Source organism: Erithacus rubecula (genome assembly GCF_903797595.1).
Source record: "Erithacus rubecula genome assembly, chromosome: 1".
NCBI lineage: Eukaryota > Metazoa > Chordata > Aves > Passeriformes > Muscicapidae > Erithacus > Erithacus rubecula.
Window position 1 is genome coordinate 82,943,550 of NC_136658.1, and position 27,007 is coordinate 82,970,556.

At 40.6% G+C, this 27,007-nt stretch overlaps 2 protein-coding genes across 3 annotated transcripts; one reads left to right on the forward strand and one right to left on the reverse strand.

Annotated features, from left to right (window-relative positions):
* The first annotated feature begins 13,051 nt into the window (after positions 1-13,051).
* On the forward strand, positions 13,052-19,637 carry NMS (neuromedin S). Of its 2 annotated transcripts, XM_079299965.1 has the most exons (8): positions 13,052-13,227; positions 13,335-13,390; positions 13,714-13,764; positions 14,861-14,920; positions 17,527-17,562; positions 17,971-18,012; positions 18,988-19,018; positions 19,500-19,637. In XM_079299965.1, exons 1-8 carry the CDS (start codon positions 13,155-13,157, stop codon positions 19,514-19,516), a joined length of 366 nt encoding a protein of 121 aa, XP_079156091.1. In that variant the 5' UTR covers positions 13,052-13,154; the 3' UTR covers positions 19,517-19,637. The 2 variants fall into 2 exon arrangements, with proteins under 2 accessions (XP_079156091.1, XP_079156090.1); XM_079299964.1 differs by lacking the exons at positions 18,988-19,018; positions 19,500-19,637 and having other exon boundaries at positions 17,971-18,980.
* A 6,523-nt stretch (positions 19,638-26,160) lies between these two features.
* On the reverse strand, positions 26,161-26,595 carry LOC306798157 (histone H2A-like; the record flags this gene model as incomplete). Its single annotated transcript, XM_079298057.1, has 1 exon — positions 26,161-26,595. The coding sequence occupies one exon, from the start codon at positions 26,593-26,595 to the stop codon at positions 26,161-26,163; it is 435 nt and encodes a 144-aa protein (XP_079154183.1).
* Between the last annotated feature and the right edge of the window lie 412 nt (positions 26,596-27,007).

Sequence of the window (27,007 nt, forward strand, 5' to 3'; positions counted from 1 at the left end):
ATTCTAAATAGCACTTAAGCATACCAAAACGTTTAAATGTTTAAATGTTTGTCTCTGTCTTGGACAAGATAAGTAATCATCAATACTGCAGTTTACATTTGAACACATCCAGCCTAATCACACTGAAAGAACCTTCATTTTCCTTGATCTCCCAATCTCATCCTGTTAGCAGAAGCCTAGGCTTGCCCATATTGTTAAACTTGTGCTATGTTAATTTTTTTCTTTTTGCTGTTATTTTGGGTTTTAATCCACTGTCAATTACTGGGATTAGTCTTGGTAGCCCTTTTTAGTCATACTTTGTTTCCATAAGAGCTGACCTTAAGACAAGTCACCTGCTCAGCATCAGGTACTCACAAAGATTTAAATAAATCTTATTTAAATCAGCGGGAAAGCATGCTTTTCCTAGTGCAGTGCCATTATTAGTGAAATCATCTACCTGCTTCATGATTGCATTCCTGAGGCATGACTGATCACCAGAGATCTCTTGAGTACAAGTGCCTAGATTTACAGGTCAGACATGGCTCCTTTGGTATGTAATACATTTATTAGGGTGTGATCTTCACCACCAGATTCTGTCTGTCTGGAACTTTAGGGAGCTTATTTGAATGTCATTTGGGTTGATACAAGATAGAATACATAGAATACTTTATGGCCTCTAGAGTCACTGTGGAAATAAAATAATAATAAAAAAAGGGCAGGCCCATGAAATCAGGAAGGTACAGCCTCATACAGATGGAGGATTTACTAATACAGCATAAATATATCTAAAGTAGCATGTGTTTATTGCATTATTTTGTTTTTATAAAGTAACTTTAACTAAGCATAAAGTGCACATCAAAAACAGCTCTTGCATAGGAAAGATTGAGGTCTGTGGAGGGACTGGGGGGGACTTAGGGCTAGTATCTGCAGCAAAATCATACTGCCTGTATCAGGGTTAAAATTAGATCTGTAAGCAGCAAATGAAGAGCAAATCTTTATTTGAAGATTAAGTTAACTTTTTGTTTTGGGTTAGAAGCAAGTTTTACCTCATGATGAGTGCCTTGGAATTCTTAAATCTTTGCATATCATTACACCATTTGATTGGCCTTTGAGAAGGAGACAAAAAGTTCAGATTGAGGTAAGTAGGTCATTAGCTGAGCCATCTAATTTATCTTATATTCTTCAGACATTTTGTCTGAGTTGGTAGTCTGAAAAAGGAAAACAGATTTGTGAAGTTTATTAATAGCAAAGAACCAAATGTGCTGCTAGGACTGGACTAGAGTAGCTAAGAACTATATTTAATTATCAAATCAATGTCAATTAAAATTGAACCTAATGATTCAAAATTAATTATATGGGTCATAAAATGAGTGCTGCCAATCAGCAAATTATCATGTCAATGTAGCAAGATAAGTCAATTCTTTAAATAAAAATCAGAAATACAATTGACTTTTAAGTCCTGGTTATGCGTGTTTTTCAAAGTAGAGAAATTAAGACAATTGACTGAATCACTTAGTGTTCAAAACTAGTTACTCTATTGCAAAGTGACCTGCTACCCTTTTTTAACCCTCCCCTTTTCCCACAGCCCAAATCAGACAGCTGGATTCAGCTGGCAGAGTCGAACTGGCAAGCAGCTAAATTCACCTGCTGCTTTCCCCAAGGGACAAATTATTCTAGGCTATTTCCAGGTGACAAAGTTGCTGTGACACTGCAGGTATGGTGCTCGTGGTTGCATCTATGACTTAGGCTCCAGTGTGGGCAAGCTGCAGGTACCAATGCACCTGCCAGTGCTGTGCCTTGACTCAAGAGGAGCTGCAAGATTGGCATTGCACAGATAGAGAGCACCAGAGCTGCTCTAGGCTCAGATAAAGAAGAAAGGCAGATTTTTAGGTGGGGTTTTTTTGGTCATTTTTTCTCAAAAAGGATTATTGACTGGAGGCAGCTGCGCTACTCTGAACCAATACTTCTGTTAACCAATGTTTGAGATTACACTCTAAAATATTGCAAAAACACCTAAGGACAGCATGCTAAGCAGAAGGCACTGGTATCTGATACCAGTAGTGCTGCTGTAGCAAAGGTTGGGAGAGCTGTTTTCTTCTGCTTGATTATCCCCACGTTAGAAAATGGACCAGTTTTGGGGTAAGTAGAAACACCTGAGAGAGCCTGAGGGGTGGCTTGGGTCATGGGGATGTGAGATTTTAAAAAAAAGAGAGGTGGAGACAGGCACCGAACCTGGGTTCCATTTCCTAGTGAATGTATGTAGGATTAGAATGTTTTACATTAAGTGGAACAACTTTCACAGGGACACTGAGTACTTCAAATAATTTATAACTTGCTGTTTAGGGCTGGCTCTTGGGAGGTGGCAGATGTGGTATCCATCAGGAGGAATTTGAACATTTGTTTCCCATATCCTTATAGCTTATTAATTAACTAGGAACTGCACCACTCTTGTGAAGGCAAGAAAAAAAGGGTTTGTGCCAGAAATTCTAGGAGACTTAAGTCTAAAAGTGCTATCCTAAAATGACAGGCATTTCCCTAAATCCATACCCAGGAGGGCACGTCTGTGAGAGGTGGGACTTCACAGCCCTTAGCACATCCTGCTGACCAAGGCACAGCACCCTCCTGCACCTTGTGGCCCCTGTGCCATACCTCAGTGTGTGCTCCTCTGGGGACATGGTCCTCATCCAAGAATCATTTTGGAGCCACTTATGTGGGACTTTTTCCAGTGGAAACTACAGAATCTGGAACCTGCTCCATAGCTTCCGTGATTTAAGACAATCAAATAAAAAGGAAAAAAAAAAAAAACCCTCAACCCCAAAAAGAACAGGAACACAGATTGAAAATTATTTGTGTTTTTAGGGGATTTTTTTCACTTTTCTGAAAATGAGCTGTTAACTATGTTACCATGTGTCCTTGAACCATGCATGTCCACAAGCTACAATATTAAAAAGAAAAAAAAGGGACAAGGAGCTTCCCCAGTCACCATGTAGACAGAAATAGGGATGGGAGGAAGAATAAGAAAGAGAAATTGGATTGCTCTGAAGAACATGGTCCTTGGATTTGCAACCCTGAGGTGACATGAATTCTTTAGTCACTGAAATTTATGTTGAAGGTTCTTGCCCTTGAAAAACAGAAACATCAGGCCCACAAGACCTAACTTTACCTTAATTCTCTGTGGTAAATTTTATTTCCTTCAGCGTAATGTTTCCCAAGATATTAGGGCACAGCCAGTTTTGCACTGCAACAATAAAATCTTGTTCTCACTAAGGTGAGAACACATGGGAGATTGTCTATTTGAAAATGCCTATTTCTAAAATGTGTATTTTAATCACTTATGGGAACCATGACCGAAAAGAGCCCTTAATATATGGGGGGTAGGGTAAATTTGGAAAGTTTTCATGATATTGCTTTCAGCCTCACTACAAGGAAAAGGCTTGAGAGTATAAGATGATTTCAACATTTAATATAAATCTTTGATATCTCCCAAAGTAAAACTGATGGTTGCCAACTACCCTCTCCATTTATTCAGCTCATCCATAGAGCAGTTGATGTTTTGGAATTGTGTGACCACCAGTCATTCATCAAACCTTATGTCAGGACCAACCGTGATAGATCAACCATGAAATGCATTATGTTTTATCTCCAGAATTTCTTCACTTAAAAAAGGAAGAATGATTTTAGATCTTCTTGCTATGTATTCAACTTAAATTAAAAAAGGTTAACAAGGTGAAATTCACCCTCACATTCAATCTCTGGCAAGTATTTTAAGATACTCAGTTGCAAAGCATACAGTTAAATTAATAACTGGTATTTGATAGAGGCAATATTGAAGCTGCCAACTTTATACTTCAACCAAAGAAAAAATGTCATTGTTTAATGCTTTATATCCATCACTCTAGTATTTAGGAAAGTATGATATGTTTTTTCAAGTGATGTTGCTTTAAGTTGCAAAATCGGCTCTGAGCTCAAAATGATGAAATTAAATGAAAATGAGTAAGCTAAGCCAAGATGTGGTTTTCAAGTGTGAGCTAAATATTATCATTAAAAGTACATTGGTTCAGTGGTACAAGGCACCATCTTGTAGCACAGATCCTACAGACTTTTCTCAGTTCTTTTAAAAATATTGTGAGTAGCCCATATCAGCTGTATTAAGCATTCCTCTCTTACCAAATAACATCATAAATTCTTATTAAATACAATCTTTTTTGACCATTTAGAGCCAAACTTTCCCCTTTCTTAGGCTGTCAGCTCTTGATGCAGGGCACCAGAGCCTTCAGGCTCTGCTCACCGTAATCTTTGAGAATTACAACTCTTTATTTTTTTAGTATAAGGAACACCCCAGTCCTGCATTTGGAAGCATCATACCTCTTAGGCAGGCATATTTCCACAGCAACACTATCTTTGTTTTAAGTTGTATCCCCATAAAAGAAGGAGGTTGCCATCCACCCACTTACCAATTCCCTCTAGACATTCTGTCCTTTTATATTTTACATTATTTAACTAGTGGGCTTTCCTTGTTTAAAAAAACCCTACCAGAGCAGTTAGCATGTCCTTTGCTGCAACATCCTTCTTTCCTAATTTACACATCTTCATTGACCACTCACTTCATTAAGGAGGCTGTGTCACTGAGCAGTGACCCATTGATCCAGCCACTGCAAAGAGGGCAGATTATTTTGTCCTTCAGGAATGATAAACAACAGCAACACACTGAGCCTCATTCTCTTGGACAACTCATGGTGCCACATTGTGCCTTGCACTGTTGTTGTCTAAATGTGCTCCTGTTACACAAGTTATTGGGTCATATCAGCTTCTGCTGTTCTCTTGATATTGCTGGAATTAGAACAAGAAAATTCATTTTGGCTATGTTTTCTCCAAACAGAAGGCAGGAAGCTCTGCTTGATTTCTCTTTTTTTTTTTTTTTTCCTTTTTTCCCCCTTTTTTTGTTACACTGTCATCATTATGAGATTGTCCTTAAGCCACTGCACACAGATTTAATCTTATCCAACTCCTTCCCACAGGAAAAATCTCTTTTCTTCACTAGAGTTTTACAACTAGGATAAGTAAATTATTGATTCCATGGCAAAAACAAAGCTGCTTTTAAAAAGTGCTTGATGATGGTAGCTTGATACAGAAGTTACTTCAAGACTGCCTTTCAGAGTTGCAAGGAAGACCAGGAATAGCAGCAGCATCACTGTTTTATGCTAAAAACTCAGCAAATTGCTAGAACCTGCCAGACTACACAGTAAAGTGAATATATATTTTTTCAATGTAAAACCAGCAGAAACCAGTGGATACACAAATATGTTTCTTATGTACAACAGAGGACATTTGAAATATTTTTCAAATGATAGCTTGTATTTTGGAAATATATTTAATATACTCTCTAGAAATTGTTTTTGTAACTTTATTATACCTTCTGAAGATTCATCATAGTCTTTATTGGCTTCTTTAATGTTGTACTTATCTTACTGTAAATCATCATAGATTAATTGATTTTAACTTCACATCATTCCTCCTTATTCCATTAAATAATGTCTTCTTTAGACAGTCTATTGCCCACTGGGAAAATGATAACTCTGTCAACAGAAAGAAAAAGAAAATTGGAATTGCATGCAATTAATTCTCCTGTCTGAGGACTATCCATCCAGCAAAATAAACACAACATAATCTCTTGTTTCATGTGACTTCATGATAGTCACCTGATACCTCTGACCATCATAAATCTCTGAGGTTTGCAATGATAAACCAAACAGGATTTGCAGTTACTGCACTGTATGTTTTTATATTAACAAATTATGAGATGCAGTCCCAATGTGTCATCCCTGCTAAACCTCTCCCCAGTGACATGTACTTAGGAGAAAGTCATCTGATATTGATGCAGCTGCCTGTTTTGGCTTCTCCTCCTTCTTTAAAGATTAATTCAGGTAAAACCCTTCTCTGTTCACTTTTGAGTGGAGTGCCTTACAGCAAATTATACTGCAGCAAAAAGTCTTCACTTATATGCTAGAGAGGCTCCAGCTTCCACATTTTGTGTAGCAGGGCTGAGAGAGGCAGGAACTGCATTTGACAAAACAACAGGGATAGAGTGATCCTCCGCCAAGTAGAAAGTAGTTTTCTATGTGGATAAGCTCTCCATTCTGTTGCCATTATTTCCCTCAAATTCTCTCCCAATTTCCCCCCTGCCCTGCCTCCATTTTTGGCTTAGGAGTAATTCCTTGTTTATTTTGGAGCCTTCAGAGCCAGCAGACAGTGCAGCAGTTGCCACTGAAGACTGACAAGATGAATTCTCAAGATGCATTGCTATAAAGGGGAAAAGCAAGCTGGCCTTACTGCATTTCATGCACAATGTTGAGGGATGTTCAGGTGCATAATTGTCACAGGGAAAAACTGCTCATGGTTTAAATCAACTCAAGACTGAAGTAGTTTATTGAATTATTAACAGCACATAATTGATCAGCAATTGGTGAAAAATATAATCAAGAGCTATAACAACAGATAAACATCAACATTAGGCACTCACAAACTGTTAGCAAACTAGACATTTTTGAACAGCCTTGTATAACTAATCCCCAAATGCTCAAATTCTACACAGGAGGGACAAGTGCCTACCTCTCTCTCCAGGGTAAGGGGCTCCCCTCCTCCCCACTTCAGCTTTGGGGGATGTGTTTGCTCTGGCTGTGTGTGATCCCCACTGCTCCCAACATTCCCTGAACCCTCATGCTGCCAATTAAGCTCTGTTGATGCACAGGTGCTGAATCTGCTCCTCCTGGGTGCTCTGTGTCCCCTAGTCCACAGGGGTGCTGCAGTGCTGGTGCTGAGCAGGGCCCCTGTCACCATCAAACCCTGCTCTGCTACCATCACCCTACCCTCTGTTGCAACTTTTGGTGCACCTTTTGCACTTCTTTTCAAGTTTGATTTGTTTGAAAAGGTTTCACTTTCCTAGTTACTGTTAAATTGTGGTGATGGTCCTCTTTTTCTATAAGCAGCACCAGTTTGGGCAAGCATCTTCTCAGTCAGTTTCTGGTGTTCCACTCATGTGAGTTGTTGGCACTCAGCTTCCTGTCTTACCAGACTCTTTTGTTGAGGGTGGTCCACAAAAGCAATCCCCCACACAATATTTTCCTGTCAAGAAATACTCATTAAGAAGAGAAAGTAAATGGAGGATGGAGCTCCAAAATGTCTATTACTGCCACCACACTATCATTCTCCCTTGTTTGTCTTGTCTTGCCTAGCTGGTGCATCATATTATGGGAGGTCCTTTTCTATACATTTATGTTTAGTGGTGTGCCTAGATCTTGGACTGGAAATTTGGCCCCTGATGAGCCTGGAAAGGGCTGAGAAATACACAGTTCCCAGAGCAGAAATCTAGAGAGGAGAATGGCTGATTCATGGGATCCTTCCCCAAGCAGGGAGAGCTTTCTTAATTCATGGTTTGGCCCACATGGAGCAACTAAACTCAAGAAGATAATATGTAAATAGGGTGTTAATGGATACAAATTAATTCTGCATCCGTAACAAATGTGTGCTTCTGCAAACAGACCTTTGGGAAAGGTTAACAATTTGGAAAAAACCTCACTCAAATTTCTTTGAGAAGGAGATGAAAGGCTTTGAAAAGACATTCAACTGTAAAATGGTTCCTTCAAAGGAAAACCTGCCTTTTGTTTGCCTGTGGTTCTTCTGGACAGCTGCTTACAGGCAGGCAAGGCAGATCTTTCACCATAGAGCAAAGATGCATGTGTTCTGTGCACAAAGAGCTTGAGGACTCAGGTGTGGAGAGAAACAGCTTCTGAACAATTCTCATTGGAGGCTATGGACAAGGCATCACTGCTGACAGACAGGTTTGGACCCTAATCCAAGTAGTAGAATTAGTATTAATGGCTCTTAGTTTATTGTTGGCTTACAGTCTGGTCTGATTGATAGACCCTGGAGTGGCCATTTCCATGAAACTTATAATTCCAATATTTTCAGGCCAATAAAATGCTCTAAAAGCTGAAAAGTTTTGCATTTGGCTACAGTAAAGCTTTTGTGGAGTGATATAATCTATTGAGACAAAAAAGTAGGCCAGCGAGCATCAAGGCATAACTGCTTTGGCCAAAGGACAGAATAAAAGTTAGCTTAAGTCTTACAGCTTAGGTCAGGATCCAGAAGGCATACAACAATTCACACAAATTACATTTAATATGTCAAAGAAGCAATTGCTTCATTTTCAATACTAGCAATACTCTGTAAAGATATAGTTGACTTGAAACATAATGAGAACAATTAATTGCTTTCATATTAGGTAAGTCAAATTATTTAAGAAGAAAAATACAGATATCTTCAGCAATAACTGCAAGTAACAGTGTTTGAGTACTTAGACATTTGGAATGGCATTCAACTCAGATGCCTGACAGGATTAAGTGCTGGTAAGCATGGCTAAGGGAAGCAGAGTTTTGGTTAAAATCTTTGCTCCTCACTCAATGATTAATGACACATAAGTTGGAGTGTCCAGAGACCTGAGCTCCAGTTATTTAAGCACTCAGCTTCCCAGATGAGTTGTTTTTTGTGTATCATGTTAAGGGCAGGCAGATGATGGGTCATACCACCAGCACAAGGTTGATGGGCCATATGACACTGAAATGGATTAACATAGTCTGGTGATTTTTTCTCTCTGGCTGGTGAGTTTAGAGTGAGTGATCCTTGAGGAAACATGGTCAGGTAGTAAAAATGGTCTGGGATTGGCTCTCCCTGTAGTCAGTTCTTGGTGAGACAAACATTTATTTTCAGCTACTCTCTTCTCATATAGAAATGGAAATGTAGGATTTGGGTATTTGCCAGAAATCTGAGATGCATTGTATGCATGTCAATCTAAACCCTTTACTCTAGTAATCAGTGTAAGGCATCCACAGACTATGGTGATCCCTTTATAAACAGAAAATTATGACTTACATATAGCTATACCCAAAGAAAATTAAAGCTACAGATTAAATCATTCAGATTTAGGAAGCATAGAGGAATGAGTGTCAGCATTATAATTCAGCTATTAAAATCAAATTTGTTCAGCTGGTGGTATGAAGTATGTGTCAGGCACTCCAGCATTTGACTCAGAGACCACCTGGAAATTTATGGCAGGCCTAAGATGCCAGGAATGAATCATTCTGGACAAATCCTTGGTGAAAGCTCAACTGCAGATACTGATTGAGTTATCCCACCAGTTGCCTAAGCAGAAGAACATACTGCTTCCCTGTCCAGCTGAGGCAACCGCAAATAAAATTAAGCCAAGTCAGAGCTCCAGGTTAAAGACTTTTTCAAATGTCTCAAAATCTAGAAATTATACTGTTCCTTTATCCTACTGTAGCCAAATCCAGCTCATTGCTACAGCACTGTTTCCATACAGCACAACAACAAATTGCTCCATTTCTCCAGTTTCTCTGGCTGAATGTAAGAGACATAAAATCACATTTCTCAAAAAATTAACCAATAAACTATCCATAAAAATGCAAATATTCATATTCCTGTTCTAGTTTCCTAACTTCTCCATTAGCATCTGTCCTCCATTTTGATGTTCTTGGTTCAATCTCATCTTTGAACTCCTGCCTAGTAGATCCTTCTTTTAACTGATCCCTTTGAAATATTTACTTGCTGGACTACTCAACTTTACAACTGTGGCTTTATAGCTGTAAAGTGTAGAAACCCAACCACAAACAAAAGTACAAGATTGACTATTCTGTAGTTACCTGATATTCTGACAACCAAATCAGCATCTATAGCAGATGTCAGTTTTACAAAAGTGTGATATGTGCTGGTAAAGCAAAGGTTGGGTGCACAGCTCTGAGTGCTGAGTAGAGCCTTGCCTATGTTAAAAGAAAAATGAGACAAACTTGGACTGTTTGACCACTTGTGTGTGCTGGAAAGGTAAATGAATGTTAACTAAAACCACATCAAACACAGCCTTGTATTCAACAAAAGTCGGCACTGTCATATGTAATAGAAGATGAGTAATGAGAGCTGTCTGCTGTCTGCAGGCTCTGTGGCAGGTTTGCCTAACAAATACCCTCCCTTTTCTGCAGCTTTCCTCATCTTTCCAAACAGATCGTGGGTGAGGCACTGAAAGCCCTCAGAGCAGAACAAGGCTTTGTACAAAGCACTGCTGAGCTGCAGAGGGGGAGAGGCACGAGCAAGCTGAAGCAGCTTGGATGAGTTGGGATGCAGTCAATGGTGACATTTTGCCCCCTTACTGTCTGCAATAACTACTGATTGCATTGCAGAAATAATTTGCAAAAAGGAAACCAGTTCTTTTTTTGCCAGCTGATGCCAAATTTTCTTCTAATTCATTTATCAATCACAGCATGTTTTATTCTAAAATTATAGGTGTCATTATAGTGCTGTTGCTATATATATGCCAAGGCTCCTTACTCACAATAAAAAATCCTCGTTTCTCATTGACTCCCCACTAAAGCTTCATTTTTAACTCCCTTGTGAATCACTGAGGACACTGAAAGTCACCCTATTTTTCTCTCTTCATGCAGAGAGCCCAGCACCTTAAAACAGGAGTTTTATTTATGCAGTAAAAGTATGGCTCAGTAATGTGGCTTGGTGTTGGCTTCACCTTAGCTAACACTTTTGAAATGAAACATCCACTAGCAAAGAAAGTTCTGATTTAAGGAAAGGGAATGTGTTCACAATATAACAGCCTAATACATCTGAAATTTTAGTAGTCAACACTTTCCCCATTCTTCTCTCATACTGCACAGCTGTGATAAAATACTATTTTCAGTTATGAGATAAGTTGTGATTTTCTTTTTAGTGGAGCTTGAATGAGTTAATTTTCTCATCTTTAAGTATTAAGCCTCACTTGATGCAAATGAATAGCTCCATGGCCTTCCCTGTAGGCAAAATTTGCTGAAGGAAGGCACAGAGTACACTTAGGGTACTCCCTGGTAAAGGGTGAAATAAAGCAGCAGATGGTTTATTGTGCATGAGGAGGAGGAAGGAAAGGTTCAGGTAGCATCTAGTATTTTATGTAAGGTAGAAGTAGATTTTACCCACCCAACTTGGTCACATGCTATTAAAAAATAATCCCACTCCTAAACTCAAATGTGTTTTAAAAGGTTGAAAGAGGCTACCATATAACAGGCAGAAAGCAGAAGACTGCATTTCTCATGAAATAGGGAAAGCCAGAGAACATCCCATTAGAGTGATCTATCACTAGCAATCTGGTCGTAACTCAGTAATACTCTCCTGTAAAAAGATAGCAAATTATTAGGATTTAAAAGGATTGGTATCTCATATGTAAATATTAAAAAAAAATAATAGCAAATAGTGAATCTATAATGGCTCTCTAAGATCCTGTGTTTCTACAGTATGGGATTGGTTTGAATGCAAGATCTGTGATAAGCAGGGCAAGAGAAACACTGCTGGTGAACAACAATTTTCAGTTTGGTTGAAGTGTTGAAAACAGAAAGAACATAGTTAATATGAAAATGTACAATCTTTCAGAGTATCTTTACCTTCTCTCATTTTACTGTCTACCTCTGATGAGCCCAGCTCACACTTAGCGGGGTTCTGCTTTCACATTTCTCTGACTACATTGGCTTAAATAAATTACATCAAACCTGCTTCTTGGTGCCATCAAAAATAAAACACCATCTTCCTTTTATAAGCAAATTTAACAAACACAGAGAGTCTTTTCACTCCAGGATTTCATGGGCATAGGTAGAAAGTAGGGCCTCTGCAAAAATGAGCTATGCGCTTCCTGGAATGCTGCATCTTCTTGTTAATGAAAGCCTGGGTGGATTTGCTGTGAGAAACCATCATAAAACTTGTTTCAATCTGCTTTAGCTCCCACAGAGGGCAAAAATTATACAGTCAGAGGGACTAATCTTTTTGAATTCTATCCTGTCTTGAAACTCCCATTCCACTTAACACAGTGAGGATCTGACAACTGGGTGTCTGCTCCAGCAACGTCTGACCCCTTCTGCCATCTCCCCACTCAGATTATTGCCCCAAAAGGCTGTGATGAGGCAAAGACAGCCATCTTTCCCAGGGGAAGGAACAAAGGGTGAACTAATGGTGCTGGGGTCACTCAGCTGCTCCAGTGCCTCTCCACGTGCTCAGGACACACAGCTGTGTAGGTGACAAACTCGTGAAGTCTGGCTCCCCTTTCCTTTTTGAGAAAGCAGCTGTGTCTTCTCCCTGACTGCTCTGAGATGTTCCCACCAGGAACAGTCCTGCCATCATCCTTTTAGTGTGCAGCACAGCCATTGAGGGACATTATGAGATGAGGTGGGATGCTGTGACAAGAATACCTTCTGCAGCTTTTTATGTCTCATATCCCACATTGGAGCCATTGGCTCCCAAGCACGTCTAATACATAGATTCTGGAATAGTTAGGGTTGGAAGGGATCGTGTAGTTCCAACACTGCTGGGTTAGAAGTTAGACAACTGAATATATATTTGCTTCAGCAGGCCTAAAGTCTATTAAATAAAAGATTTATGGAGAGCTCTGCCCAAGTCTGTGATCTGATTAGAAAGCATTGCTCTTAGAACTTGCACAGAGAAAACCAGCAAGAGTTTTCCATAGTCAAATCCAGTGATTAAATCAGGAAGAAAGGAGAATCGTTTTCTGTTGAGAGAATATCTGTATCTTTTCTACAGCAGTACCCACTATGAAATTAATTAAGAGGTGGATGAATTTCCTTATTTCACGTGAAGGTAAAAGTAGTAAAATGGGATTTGTTCAATATGAACGTTCACAGCCCTTCCAATTAGAAGGCAAACTTTATTTCCCAAGCTGCCATAAGGAGAAATAATTTGAAACACTCAGCAAGCCCTACTACAAAACTGAATTTTCTGTCCTTCTTTCACTTGACCAGGCACAGCATCTTCTCGTCTCTCACTCTTTCCTCTCTGTCGCCTATTCTAGAGAAGCAGCTGTGACAGAGGAGGGTTCTAGGGGTCCCTGACGCTGGGCTGGGGGTTTCTCGTCCCGGCGGGGGCGGCAGCGCAGCGCTTGTCCAGCAGCGGAGCGACACCGGGAGCGACACCGGGAGCGACAGCGGGAGCGACAGCGGGAGCGGAGCCTGGGACCGCCCCGGCGCCCATTGGCTCGGCGGCTCCGTATGGCCCCATAAAGGCCCCATAAAGGCGCGTGTCCGCTGGTCCATCCGCCCATCCCATCCCATCCCCGGCCCGCCATGCCCTCGCCGCCGCCCGCCCTGCCCTGGCTCCTGGCCGCCTGCTGCCTCTGCGCCCTCCCGCGGGGCTCAGGTACGTGCGGGCACCGGGGAGCGCGGCAGAGCCTGGGAAGGGTCGGCTCCTCCACAGAGCTGGCTCCCGGCTGCTCCGCGCCATCCCAACCTGTGCCCGTCCCGCAGGCTTCCCTCAGCCTTTCTCTCGCCACCGGGACGGCGTGGAGCTGCCCCCAAACCAGGTACGGTCACTGCCGGCTGACAGCGTGCGAGGGGGACAGGGAGGGCAGGGACGGGAAAGGTGGGAGCGAGCCTCGTCCGTGGAGGGAAACGAGGTAGGAAACCGGCACCGGACCGGACCGGCAGTACCTATTAAATACCGGGGGGTCGGAAAGGGAGGGAGGCTGGCGCCCGACAGGTGGGACAGTCATGGGCAGGGGCAGAACAGGACACCTGGTCAGCAAAAGACGGACAGGCTAACAACAAGACCCGACTTCCCGAGCAAAAACACAGGTCTGAAGGTATGATAGACACGCTGTTAATGTCTGTTCTTTACTTTTTAAAGCAACTGGCTCTGTGTTTCAGTCAGTGGATGGAAATGTCCGATCAACCCCAGGTAACTTGACTCCTATAATGTGTTTGATCTGCTGAGACTCTCTCTTCCAGACATACTAATTGTCCTGTACAACCTGGAGCACCGATGTCTGCAGGTGGCAGAGCCTCCACCAGAGCACCGGGAGCTCTGGAGAGAAGAGCTGGTTTGTTGGTGCATGTGTTCTCCTCCTTGTGAAGCTAATGCAGACCTAAGGAAAAGCACTTTCTTTTCCTTTCTTGCCATGCCAGTAGTAGCTAACACTGAAGCAAGAAGTGCTGGACAGTTCTGCAGGATTTAAAGGTCCTATTTGGTCCTGGCTCCGTGCTTGATGGGTGGGTGGATTTTTTTCTGGGGGGCTCAGAGGAGAGGGGAGCCAGTGGAAGTTTTCACAGATAATTTCTATTGGCCCAAGATTTACAAACACTTTAAAAGAAAAAAATCAGTATGTGAAAGATCAGATGCACTGCATTTAATATTGAGCCCAAGGGTCATTTTCAAAGCAGGGATAAAAATCTTTGCAGGATTAAGAAGTATCTGGAAATTCTGAACATTTTGTCCTGATGTTTTTCTTTCTGAAATGTTAAGGTTTTGTGAACCAGAATGTGTAGAAAACAGTTCCCAGAGCCTGCTTTTCAGGTGTCTTACACCTCACCTCCTTTGAAGCTGTAATTCTCACCTAATGTGATTGCATGCATAATCAAATCCCAGTCTTGTGGCAATGGGTATGGGTCAGTATATTTCTGCATATGATTAAAGATTATAGTATTGATTGACTGCAAGGCTTGTAGGTGAAAATTAGCATAGATTAAACACACCACAAACCAAAGCTATCCCTAGAACAATTAGCATAGAAAAAATGTATTTTAAATATAAAAAGTTGATTTGGACCTCTTTATAGCAAACTGTATTGACAACAGTTATATTGTGTGTATTCTACTCAAAAAAAGAGTAATTTTTCAGCTCATAATAGCATCAGTAAGCTTTCCCCTGCTCTGAGTGTTTTCAGTGAACTGTGCCCAATCTAAATTGATCTGGGATCAGAGTCAAGCCTGTTCTCTATCAAACCATGTACACCACATTCTCCCAGTAAATGTATCAAAGTATTGTTTTTTTTCAGATCTCCAGCACTGTCTTGGATCTCTGTTATTCCATATTCAACAGCATGCATAAAAATGAGGTAAGGTGTAATTGCTTGTTTTGTTTCACAGCCCACCCTTTTTAAACATACAAAGCAACTACTCCATGAGCACCTTTTTGACATTTCTCTCCAAACAATAATGTATAATCTAATACTGTAATGGTTTAAGAGGTGTAGGAGAGTATATAAAAGATTTTCTTCTTGTTAGTGGTTTGCCTGTAATTCTTAGTTACTTTAAATTATTTATATGAAACTGCTGTTTTTCACTAATTCACAGCTCAAGAACCAAAACATTTACTTAGAGTCAGTCAGTATTTTAACCTGACCCTCAGTTTTGAATTACACAGGATTAAATACACTAAAAATATACATAACATTGGATCAATACCATGCCTTAGATTATGCTGAACATGGAGGTGTATAAGTTGCTTTGCTGATTTTAATACTCTACTTGCATTTGGGTTTTTTTTTTTTTTTGGTGTTTCTGACTCAGAGTAAAGAGATTAAGTTGAGGAGTTATTAAGTATAGCTCTTTTTTATTGGTGCAGTCATATAAGGACCCACCTCAATGTCAGTTCTGTTTTATATCACTTTTTTATTATCACCATTTCATTAAGAACCTTCTCCATAAAATTCACTCAGCCCCTGGGTATATGCTAAAAAGTGCAATTTACTTGTGGAGACTGAGTCCTTTGTTTCAAAACAGGAGTAGATCCTTCAAGACAATAACAGAAAGTATTTTGAAATGCATTTCAATATCTCTTCTTGCCAGTGTGTTTAGCATATTGTAATTCTGAGCATGCTTTCCTGAAGCAGTCACAAAACTCTACAGTATTGAAGCTGATTGTATAAAAAGTCTATCATTTCAGTCATAAATGTCTAATAAATGTTTTTGAGTTTACTATTGACTCTTGTGCTTCCACAGCTTAGCCAATGAGGGAACATCCAGAATCATCTGGTAACTTCAAACAGAGTCCTATTCCTGGTTTACTATTTTAGTTACTATCTTCACAAAAAATTATGTGTCCTCAAGATTGGAAGCTGAATCTCATACAATACCCTTTAAAAAAATATGTGCTACACATCTGCAATATGATTTCTAGGTGTGGTCTAAGCAAAGCAGTAGATAAAATAAACTTGTGAAATATGGAAATATAATTATGTGAAGTTTTATCCAGCTGATCAAATCTCATATTATATGAAGTCCCACTTTCTTAGCCCATAAGGAGTCTTGAGGAGATAATACAAACATGAGTCTGTATATAGTGAACCCAATGAAACAGTTATGCAATCCTACTAAGGTCAGATGAATTTAACTTTCTACATTATCCTATATTTCTGTGAATAAATTATTCAATCAGAGTTACAGATGCTATAGGGAAGGTAGATAATGTTTTAAAAGAAGGAATGAGGCCTCAGCACTGAAAGGCAAAGTCCATGGCAATTTGGGCTTGAATGGGACTTGAACCCCACCTGGGGAATTAGAAATACTTTGTGAGAACTATGAATATTTAACATCAATGTCTAATCACCTCACTGTGTTTTTGAAATTTCTACCTCAAAGATATTTAGAAGCTCAGTTTTTACCATATTTCTTTCACATAGTAATCTCTCACCAGTTATGAATTAGTTAGGATAGTTGAAACTGCAGGCTGAGTTATGAGCCAATCTCTATCTTTGTGTGTAATAATGATATCAGATAATTCATATTGTCTCTCTGTAGTAGTCTCCTCCTTTGCATCCTTTAAAGACCTTGATTGAGCAAGCATTTTTTTCTTCCCTAGTGTTTCATAGCCCTGTAAGTTGATGTCAGTCGCTCTATAAATTGTTGTCTTGCAGCTTGAACCAAAGAAATCCTCTTCTCATACCCTGAACCATGATTCCCTATTTTTGCTTGTGTATTTTGTCTTTTCAAATTCCTTCTCTGCTGTTCCCCATCCATATGCTTTCCTGCATTCTCACCCCATCTTCACGTTCTTTCCTTACACTGTTTGTTTTTCAAGCCAATTCCAGGTAACTCACTGATACAGCTGTGGCTGTGGCACACAGCCATCCCATTCCTGGCTGGGAGCATACAGCCTAGCAGCTGTGTCATGGGCAGGAGGGCTCCCAAAACAGGCTGCAGGTCCAGGGCTGCATCACATATTGAACTTAGTCTGCTCACATAAAGTCACAGGGAAAATTTCTATTCCTTGAAGTGAGGCTGAGTAGAAAAATTACCAATTTTCTGAAGAATAAAGAGTGCAGGGGAAGGCTTACACCCAGCAATCTTTCCTGGGTTAAAACGAAGGGCAGCCTGAAAGCTGAAGAGCAGCCCATTTTAACAAGGTAAGAGCCATCAGTACAATCCAAGCTGAGGAGTGGAGCTCCAGGCTGAGCTCTGCTTCACCCCCCAGAGCACAGCTGCACTTTGCTGTGCAGCAGGGGAAGCCTGTTGAATGATGGTAATGAACAGAGCCACTTCCAGGCAAGGCTTCACAGCAATCTTTAAAGAGATCAGTTTGCTGCTGTTCTTACATCTGTCTGTGATAAGTGTAAAGTTCTCTCTCTTCTCACCTGGTGTCTACCAACCTCATCAGTATTAGAGGATCATAGCACATCAAAACATGCTGGCATCTTGATTAACTTACAGTGTCCACTTGCAGGAATCACAGACTGCTTCTGCAAAGTTTACAAAGAAGGTATGTAAATGTAAATGTGAAGACAAGCAGTGGCAGTAGCAGTGGATAGGGAAGGATGGTCTTTCCTTGTTTCTTTCTTTTCTCTTGAGTTTTTCAGTGGTTGGGAAGTGATGTGTGTTGACCCTGCTTATACCCTACATGTAAAGCTTTCTTTTATATATCTTCTAAACTCTGTGAATCTTTAATTATGGTAATCTAGTTTATTTACACTGGACACAATGTCCTACAGGCATTAATTTTTAATCAGCATTCCAGATGAATGGGCATTAGGGACTATCAACATCTTGTTTGCATGCTGCTGAAAAAGATCCCAAATTACTGATATTGTGATAGAATGGTGAAATTTGACAACAGATCTGTGGAACTGAGTTTAAAGTTTTTTGTTATTGTTTGTGTTTGATTTTACAGGACAGTCATGGAACTCTGGGGCGGCCTTTCTTCCTTTTCAGGGTATCTGAATCTCTTCATTTTAAAGATTCTGAATCTCAGACATTGTTAAATTTTCACTGATGAGCAGCTGTTTCACAAATTCTTGCTGGGGTTGTTTTGAATGCAGGCCAAATATCCCTTGCTTGAAAGCTTAGGGAGCCATTTTCTCAAAAAGCTCTGGTTTGACTAAAAGATGACAAGATAATGAGATCTGGAGTACTGGTAGATTAAACACTTCTTTTTGTTTGAAGACATGCCTCTGCAAATGTTTTATCTGGAGCCAAATCATCCATGTGGCTTGTATCTCTGAGACTGTCAAGGTGCACTGATGCTAAATAAATCAGATCAAACATGTGCCTGAGCTGAGTGTCCACCTGGTCTGAAAGGTCTGCCCAGGAAGTGAAGTCATACTGCCTAAAGGCAAAAAGCCAAAGCAAAATCATCATCATTTCTCTCACATTTTTCATCCATTGGCTTGCTGAACTATGACATGGTCTAATGCCCAGCATGCTGGTTTAGACACACTCTGATTAACACCAAACTAATTTTTTAGGAATGTCTTCAATACATTAAAAAAAATTAAATTACTGTAAAGTAGGTCAAGTCAGGTAACCAGAGTACCAATTCAGCTGTCATTTATGCTTAATTTCAAGTTATTTGTTATTTCAAGTGTGTCCATCTAGGTTATTTCAGTGCTGGTATTTACATGCTCTTTCTTAGGCATGTGCCCCTATGAATTTAGACCCAAATCCTGAAGGAGAGTAATTAAAGATGGAATGTTTAGCTTTTTGGGCAGAGGCTGAATGAAAATTTCTCATATTCAAAGGCATAACCCATCCTGCATGTATCCCCCTGGTATTTGACATGTTGTTTTAAAGAAAATCTCACTGCAGTTTTATACAGTACCCTGTCTGCATGATGGGGATGTATTTTGGTGTGCTTATAAATCTGTAATCCATTGCTTCTTTACAATCATCTAATTATTATGCTTTTCAGCCTCGAAATGGAAGAACTATTGAAGGCAGTGGTAAGTAGGCAACCAGAAGTGTCAAGAATTTCTTCTCCCTTTTCATTATTTCATCATTGTCATGATGAGCCTCATGACAAAAGAAGGTAAAAGCATTGCAAACCTAGATACACACAATTCATATGGCCATTAAGATTGTCTTGACAGAAATGCAGGGTTTTTTCATGCTCAGAGACTTAGAGTGCACACCCTTGACAGAGGAATGGTTTTCTTTGTCATGCCTACATACTCTAAAATCAAGTCAGCAGGGTTATAACATGGTAGAAAGAGAACTGTGCGAGAAGAAGGGATTCATGTTTGAGTACAAATAACAGATTTGCGCGCTTTTCTAAACTTTCAAATATTTCCATTTTCTGGGCTTAGAATCTGAAGCTATTTAATTTCTAACTTTGAAAAGAACCAGATGTTCAGAACTGAGTACTAAGTCACATTCAGATCAACATCTCAACATAAAAAATGTTACTGTGTTAATTTGTTTCAGAATACCGTGGAATGTGAAGTTCATGGATTCATTTACTGGCTTGGTGACTTGGTTTACATAAAGGAAAGAGACTTCTCATTGCACTGGCTGTCTATTATGTTACTCAGTTGTCTGAAATTTGCTGTTCCATGTAATAAATTTGCAATCAGTAATTCTTTTTGTTGTCCTTTTTTTATTGAAGCCCATACTAGGATTCCTTGGGCTATAGTCTAGCATTATCTGGTGCCAGCTGTAATCAAAGGAAATCAATCATTTCAATATCGACAATTTTCAAATGCAACAGTGAATTTTATAACGTCTTCTTTAATAGGGTCATAAATGATGAGCTTGTCCTTTTGACTAGATAATATATTTCCCCATTATTTCAGAATAGGCACCCTGAACAACACTATACTAAAATCATCACGGACATTTTGATGATTTATTTTGAGTAACTAAGTGCTCAAGTGTGATAATTGATAGATCCAAAGCACTTTGAAAGAAGAGGAACAAGTACTGCTGCTACATACAGATGTTATTTGATAAGATGAAGTTATTTTTTTCAGCCTTGCCTGACTGGCTATCATAAAGCACAAATGAGGCACTTTTGAGAAATATTTTGAACATCTGCCCTGTTTTTCTGAAATCATTCATTTGAAAATGTAGTGCAGCTGATTGTGCTTGCACTCTATGAAGTGTTTTGGTATGTGGAGATATTTATGGATACAAAACTTTAAGTACTAAGCAGTTACTTCCTTAGGAATAGAAGAGCATAGTAAAATTGAGGGTCTGGGGATACAAATGAGACTGCAATTCCTGCACATAGTATTGATTTCCTCAAGCTCTTGGTTATCCCTCCTTCTCTTTGGCTACTGTGGCATAGTGCTGTTTTAGTTATTTTGGCACAGCCACACATGAACTAGATTTGGAGATGCCTTTGTCTTTAAAAACAAATGCTGAAGATAGCTGTGTTTTGTTGTTTTATGGGATTTTTGGTGGGGTTTTATCTGGATAAGTTCCCAGTTTGGGCTGTGTTAACAGAAGTTTGGCTGGCAGTTAGAGGGAAGGGATGAGTTATTTGGCAATTGTTGACTGCATCTAAGGCAGAGAATTCAGTTTGGAGCCTCAGAATACAGGAAAGCCATGGAAAAAGGGGAGAGAGGGCCTCCAAGGTGGTGAAAACTCCATCACTTGCCCCTGAGGAGATGCAAGGGCAACTGGGCTGGTTCGGCCTGGAGGAGGGATGCCTTCAGGAGAATCCAATAGAACCTCCAGTACATAAGAAGGTCATCAAGGAGACAAACATTGTTCAGTGTGTTGTCAAATCTTGTAGGAAATCATTAGCCCTTAGAAAGACTACCAAAGGGATGTTGGCTCCTCTGGGTCCTCAGGTATCTGGAACCAGTTAGAATGTCCCTCTGGAGGGAACAACTAAGCACAACTAAGTGGTGGGGATGGACCCTGGCAATGCAAATAAATAAGAGATAATGATTACAAAGGAACTGGCTTGTTTCATCTCAGAGGCCAAAGCAGAAAAGTATCTAATTTTGCTCAGTTCTACCTAAGTATTCATACTGGTATTAGCTGGGATAGAATTAATTTTCTTCATAGCAGCTTTTATGGTGCTGTGTTCTAGATCTGTGACCAAAGCAGTGTTGATAACACAGGGATATTTCAGCTACTGCTGAGCAGGGCTCACACAACCTCAAGACCTGTCTCTACCCCACCAGTGAGGTGGCTGGGGGTGCACAAGGAGCTGGGAGGTGACACAGCCAGGAGAGCTGATGCAACTGCCAAAGGGATATCCCACATTTTATGCTGTCACTCTCTGCAATGAAAGCTGGGGGGGAGAAAGGGACACACACACACACTGCCTTTTGGAATGATGGTGTCTGTCTTCCCAAGTCACAGTTAGACATGACAGAGCCTGGCTTTCCTGGAGGTGGCTGAACACCTGCCTGCTGATGTAAAGCAGTGAGTGAATTCCTCGTTCTGCTTTGCTTTACCTATTAAACTGTCTTTATCTCAACCCACAGCTTTGCTCATTTTTACCCTTTCAGTTCTCTCCCCATCTTGCTGGGGAAAGTAAACAAGATGGCTGAGGTTAAACTGAAGCAGTACTGTACCATAGGCAATTCATGCTAGGCTCTCACAGTCAGCAAAGGCTCCCTTCACCCCCAACAGCCTTCAAGAATAACATCTATTTGGGCCTTGAAACTTAAATAAGGTTGATAAATAGGTGGTAATTTGCAGGTGATAATCTCCTCAGTCTGTAGTAACTGTGGCTCCTCTGTAAGAAGCACAGAAGAACTCTTGCTCACTGCTCACTGCAAATCTTTGCTCCCTGGAGCCATTCAAATGTCACCTATGAAACAGGAGAAATTAATAATATAGAAATGCAAAGGTCATCTCTGGCCTGAAACTCTTTCTGAATATCCCACTGCAAAACTCACAGCAGAAATTCAGGAGTGCAGACACAGGTGACAACAACAATTAGAAGCACAGAAATATTTCTTCAAGAAAAAGAGGTGAAAGCTCAGTTCTCACTTTCAGGCAGAGAAGAGAGAAATCAAGAGTTTCATGACAAGGTACACAAAATATTGAGTGTGTTTAGGAAAGTAAATTGGGTACTTAGCCATCCTCTTGTCATAAAAAGCAGCAAGAAGGGACACACAGTTACACTGAGAAATAAAGTGTTTCAGCTGCAAAGGGGAAACTGTTCAGCACTTAACTCCTGAAACTCCATCTTAGAGCATGTGGTTAAGAACAGCTTGGTGGACTCCTGGAAAGGCAGGAATGTTCAGGAGTGCACACCTTCGTGCTGCTAGCTCGACTCAAAAATCACTTCAGGCTGGCCTAGGACCTTAAAAGCTTGGCCTGGTGGAGCTGGGCTCAGCAAGGCAGTGCTCAGCAGAGTGCACAGTGAGGGAGCTGGGAATGCATTTATCCGTGGGGGAGCAAGAGCTGCCCAGCCTCACGACATGCTGCTCACCACAGAGACAGAGCACGATGCACAAGAGGAAAACATTGGTGTTTTACTTCCCTCTCTCTGGTCCCGTTGTGATCTTGTGCCTTGGACAGCTTCACTCCCTTCTCAGCTCCCACAGGGAAGAACTCACTTAGAAAGTCTTCAGGTGATGACAGCTTGGAGGCTGCAGAATGGTCAGCATTCAGAATGGCCTTGGCAAAGATACACATGCAAAAAAATATGTGCAGCTCACTGAGGATGAAAGGAAGTAATTGCACATAGTGAAGAATAAGCAATTGCAGCTTTCCAGCAAAGAGGATGGGTAACTGTAGACAGTCAAATATTGCAGTGTTGAGGAGAACACAAAATACAATATGGAATGAATAAGAAAGTGTAGAGACTTACATGGGAGGTGTTGCATTGTTCAATATAGGTAAGGCTTCATGTACAAAGCAATACAGGAGAAGAAAGGGGGCAACAACCAGAAAAGAGGAAAGGCAGAGGTCAAGGAAAGTTGGAACTTGGATGAAGTGAGGTTGATTTGAAGAAAGAAAGTGTGAGGAGAGGAATGATAAAATGCTTCATTTTAAACTCACCATTCCTGTCAGCATTCATCAATGCCTGTGTTTGCTTATTTGCTGGGATTTTAGAGTCTAGCAGTGATCCCAGAATATCTACCAGTTGCTTATATGGAAATCACTCTTTAGACTTACTTACACATCCCAGACAACTCCCACATTGCAACTGCCATCCCTCTACCTTATTAAACAGGGTAGAAATATATCTTTGACTGAGCTGGACTGCATAAAATGTCTTTATTTCTCTGATAGATTTCTGTACTGAACAACTAGAAGGAGCTACCAAGTCTCCTTCAGTCATTTCTGGATCAACTTTTTCCAGTGTATAAAACCAGAATTGTGACTGATCTTATAGGAGGTTATGATTCATCACCTAAAATTTTGACATTTCTCTAGTGCAAAGAACATTGTACACCAAACACCATCCCCCTATTAGCCTTCAACCTGCTGAAAGATCAATAGAATAAGTCTGAATGACAATATAAGGCAAACTTGAAAGAGAAGTATTCTGGATATATTTATTACAAAGCTTCTGCACCCAGGGATTACTACACAGCTATTTGGATAGCACCTGCTGGATTATGGCACTGAAATACAGGCTTCTGGAGTACAGCTGTCTAAACATCAACCAGAAAAATACCTGAACATGAACTTCCAGCAGAAAATGAAAAAATGTAGAATGTGCATAAACTGACCTCAGAGCACCCAGAGGCAATCGTGTGATCCATCTGAAAAAAAAGAAAAATTCAGGAGCTTCATTCAGCACAGCACCAAGGTTGTATTTCCTCTCATGACCCTGGTGTGAACTGGGGTGCCACAGCCACCTACTATGTTGGGCAGCGTGGCCTCTCCAGGAACTACACCAGAGACTCTGCTACATGAAAAAACACGAAAAGTAGCCTTTGACTATCAGTAGTCTTATACAACATATTTTCCTTCATTTTCACAGCTCTGTATAGTCTGCATAGTTCCACAGACTATATATAATCCCAGATTACAACCCAAATTCACTACTCTGTGGCTGTCAAAAGAGTGGCACTTGACTTCCAAGAGGACAACAAGGTGTTCAGGAATTGCAATATTGGGACCCATTAGCAACATCAAATTGGGATGTTCAAAGCAGAGGCACTCTGGGCCCTACCCCTCCCCACCATGTGCTGGGCTTGACCAGCTCAGGTAGTGAATGAGTTCAGACCCTGTGCATCCCTTGTGCTCACCAAGACAAGGCTCTCTGAGGCCATAACTTGGGATGTTTCCTCTCCTTACAGAGAAAGTGAAGGTGACAGAAGATATCAAGCTTATAAACACACAAATCACAGTGCAGAGTGAACTACAAGCACTCTGCACAGCTGAGGTATCAGTCAACAGCATCCAGTCCTCTAGACAGGTAAAAGAAGAAGAGTTTTCCCAGGCATCATTTCACCCCCATGCTTCCATCTGCCCACCACTTCATTGAATTGTGGAGACCCACATACAGACATTAATGGATGTTATTGAAGACATCTGTTTTCCTTGACACCCTGGCAAAACTGAGTTAGGAAAGCACCCCATCAAGATAAATGTGTTTTGCAGCATTGGCAACAAGACAGATGCCAGAGAAGCTGTGTTTTGAAGGGGTTTTTTTGCTTTGATTTGTAACAAAATCACATACCAGCCTCAGCTACAGGTGACTGAGCTAAGTTGAAACCTATAGCATGAGACATGAGAACTAGTCATGTGCAAAAGTACCATGCAATTAATGTCTTGTTTCATCAAAATAAATGAGCACTTTGGTGATCAAGAGAACAAGCAAAATTATTTCTATTGTGTATGTAGTAGCTCTCCTATACATGAAAAAAAGTTTTAATCACAGTTTCATTAGAATGACCTAGGGGTATGATTTCTGTACTTACTAAGCACTTTATTGAACAGGGGCTTACCTGTGGGTATGAAGCTAAGCATCTTTCCCCCTTCCCCCCTACTTAGCCTCAACATTTTGCTATGATACTCTGTGCACTTCTATTCAAAATCATCCAGAGTGCCTATTAATCAACATGGATACAGCTCCAACTTTCTAAGGAAGTCAAGTATCCATTGTCTAGATACTTGTCAGAACTTGTTCCCAATGCCTATGTTTAGAAGGAATAATGACATGGATGTCCATAAAAGACCAGTAATATTTGTTAAGAGTTTACCTTATAATCAAATAGGATACTCTATCCTTAAAAGAAATTTGTCTCCTGATTACATGAATGCATCATTATTTATCAGTGTAATTAGTAGTACTCCAGTAAATGTTTAAGTACTCCTCAGCATGTTTCACAAAAAAGGGTGCCAAAACTGTGTTCAGTTTTTGTCTTGCCCTCTCAGAGAGACAACAACTCCAAGAAAAAAACAAAACAACTTTTCTCACTGTTCTAGCCCCAGGTTTCTGAGGAAATGTAAGTGTTGTAAGGCACCACTGAACTGCCATAACTGTGTTTATTTCCTCTTCAGCAGCAGAAGATTTGATCTGTTGGTGGCCCCTGCCAGGGCTGCTCCAAAGCTTAATGAGCAGCATTAACTTTTAACAAGGGTTGTGGAAGAAAGAATACAACCAGAAAATACCAGAAGTGCTGTTGTGTAAGTAACAGGACAGCAGGTATAAACAGAGACAGAACAGCTAGAAAGCATCCCGACATTCCTCTTGTTCAACAAGCTTTATAGAGTAAATGAAAGAGTATCACCCAGTTGTTCCTGTCACAAAGGGAATTATTCTTTGTTTTATTCTATTGTCAAATACTACCTCAAATACCTACACAAATTTTACACTTGCTTTCTGCTCACATTTATGCTGCTCTTTCCTTCATAGTCTGTATCTATATCTCATTCTACTTTCTCAGCATTTTCATCTCCATTCTCACATTTCACAGCATCTCACCACTTCAGAATTATTTCTCTCAATTTTGCTAGGCTATTCTTTAGATTTTATTTTCTGTACTTCCATCCACGAGAAAGGAGACCAGTGTTCCATTCTAGAAACTTTATTATTACATGCTTTAAAAAATGCCTTAAAATTAGCAGACAAAATACTTGACAAAGAAGTAGACACATACAAATCAGTGGTACTGAGTCCCATCATCCATGAGTGCAGAGACCAGACCAGGAAAAGCAAGTTTCACTGGCTACCACCATATTCTTGGGAAGAAGAAGCATCTCCACCAATTTTCTTCGCCAAAGTCTTCTTGGGAAGGAGCTGAGCAAGGATATTTGGCAGAACCCCACCATCTGGAATGGTCACACCAGCAAGGAGCTTGTCCAGCTCATCATCATTTCTCACAGCCAGCTGAATGTGCCTGGGCACAATCCTCGTCTTCCTGTTTTCACGTGCAGCATTCCCTGCCAGCTCCAGGACCTCTGCTACCAAGTACTCCAGCACTGCAGCCAGGTAGATGGCAGCACCAGAACCAATCCTGTCAGCATACTTCCCTCTTCGGAGGTGTCTGGAGACACGGCCCACAGGGAACTGCAGACCTGCCCTGGCTGACCTGCTTTTTTTGGATGTACTTGCAGAGGTGCCAGCCACTGCTTGTTTCTTGCCACGCCCAGACATTCTGCCAGCAAGGAGACACAGAGGGATGGAGGCCTTCAAAAAACTCGGGTGCTTGGGCTGCAGCTAATGGATGCAAGAGGGGAAACACCAAGGTCAGTTCTGCTCTGCCACATCAAGGAGAAAAAGCTCATTCTTTTCTTGAAGAAAGAGCTCACCACACACCACAGTTCCTCAACAGCACAGCTAAAATTTTCACAGTTCTTGCCCTTTTACAGCCTATCTTTTAAGAGAAGGATCTCATTGCAAAACCTGTCAAGGGTTATTGAAGTTAGATATGAAGGGCTCAAATAAAGAGAGGCTTTCCCCTGCTACTTGGAATATGTTTGGGATTGAGTCACAGTGGGTCTTCTTCAGAAAGATTTTTTTTAAACACCACAACTATTACCACAAAGCTAACTTGCAGCCTGTTTCT

What these genes read in the sequence shown, in the direction of transcription:
- NMS (XM_079299964.1), top strand. Translation starts at nt 13,155, where the DNA reads ATGCCCTCGCCGCCGCCCGCCCTGCCCTGGCTCCTGGCCGCCTGCTGC. An exon ending in TGGAGCTGCCCCCAAACCAG is followed by an intron (nt 13,391 to 13,713) that starts GTACGGTCACTG and finishes TACTTTTTAAAG; the next exon opens with CAACTGGCTCTGTGTTTCAG. An exon ending in AAATGTCCGATCAACCCCAG is followed by an intron (nt 13,765 to 14,860) that starts GTAACTTGACTC and finishes GTTTTTTTTCAG; the next exon opens with ATCTCCAGCACTGTCTTGGA.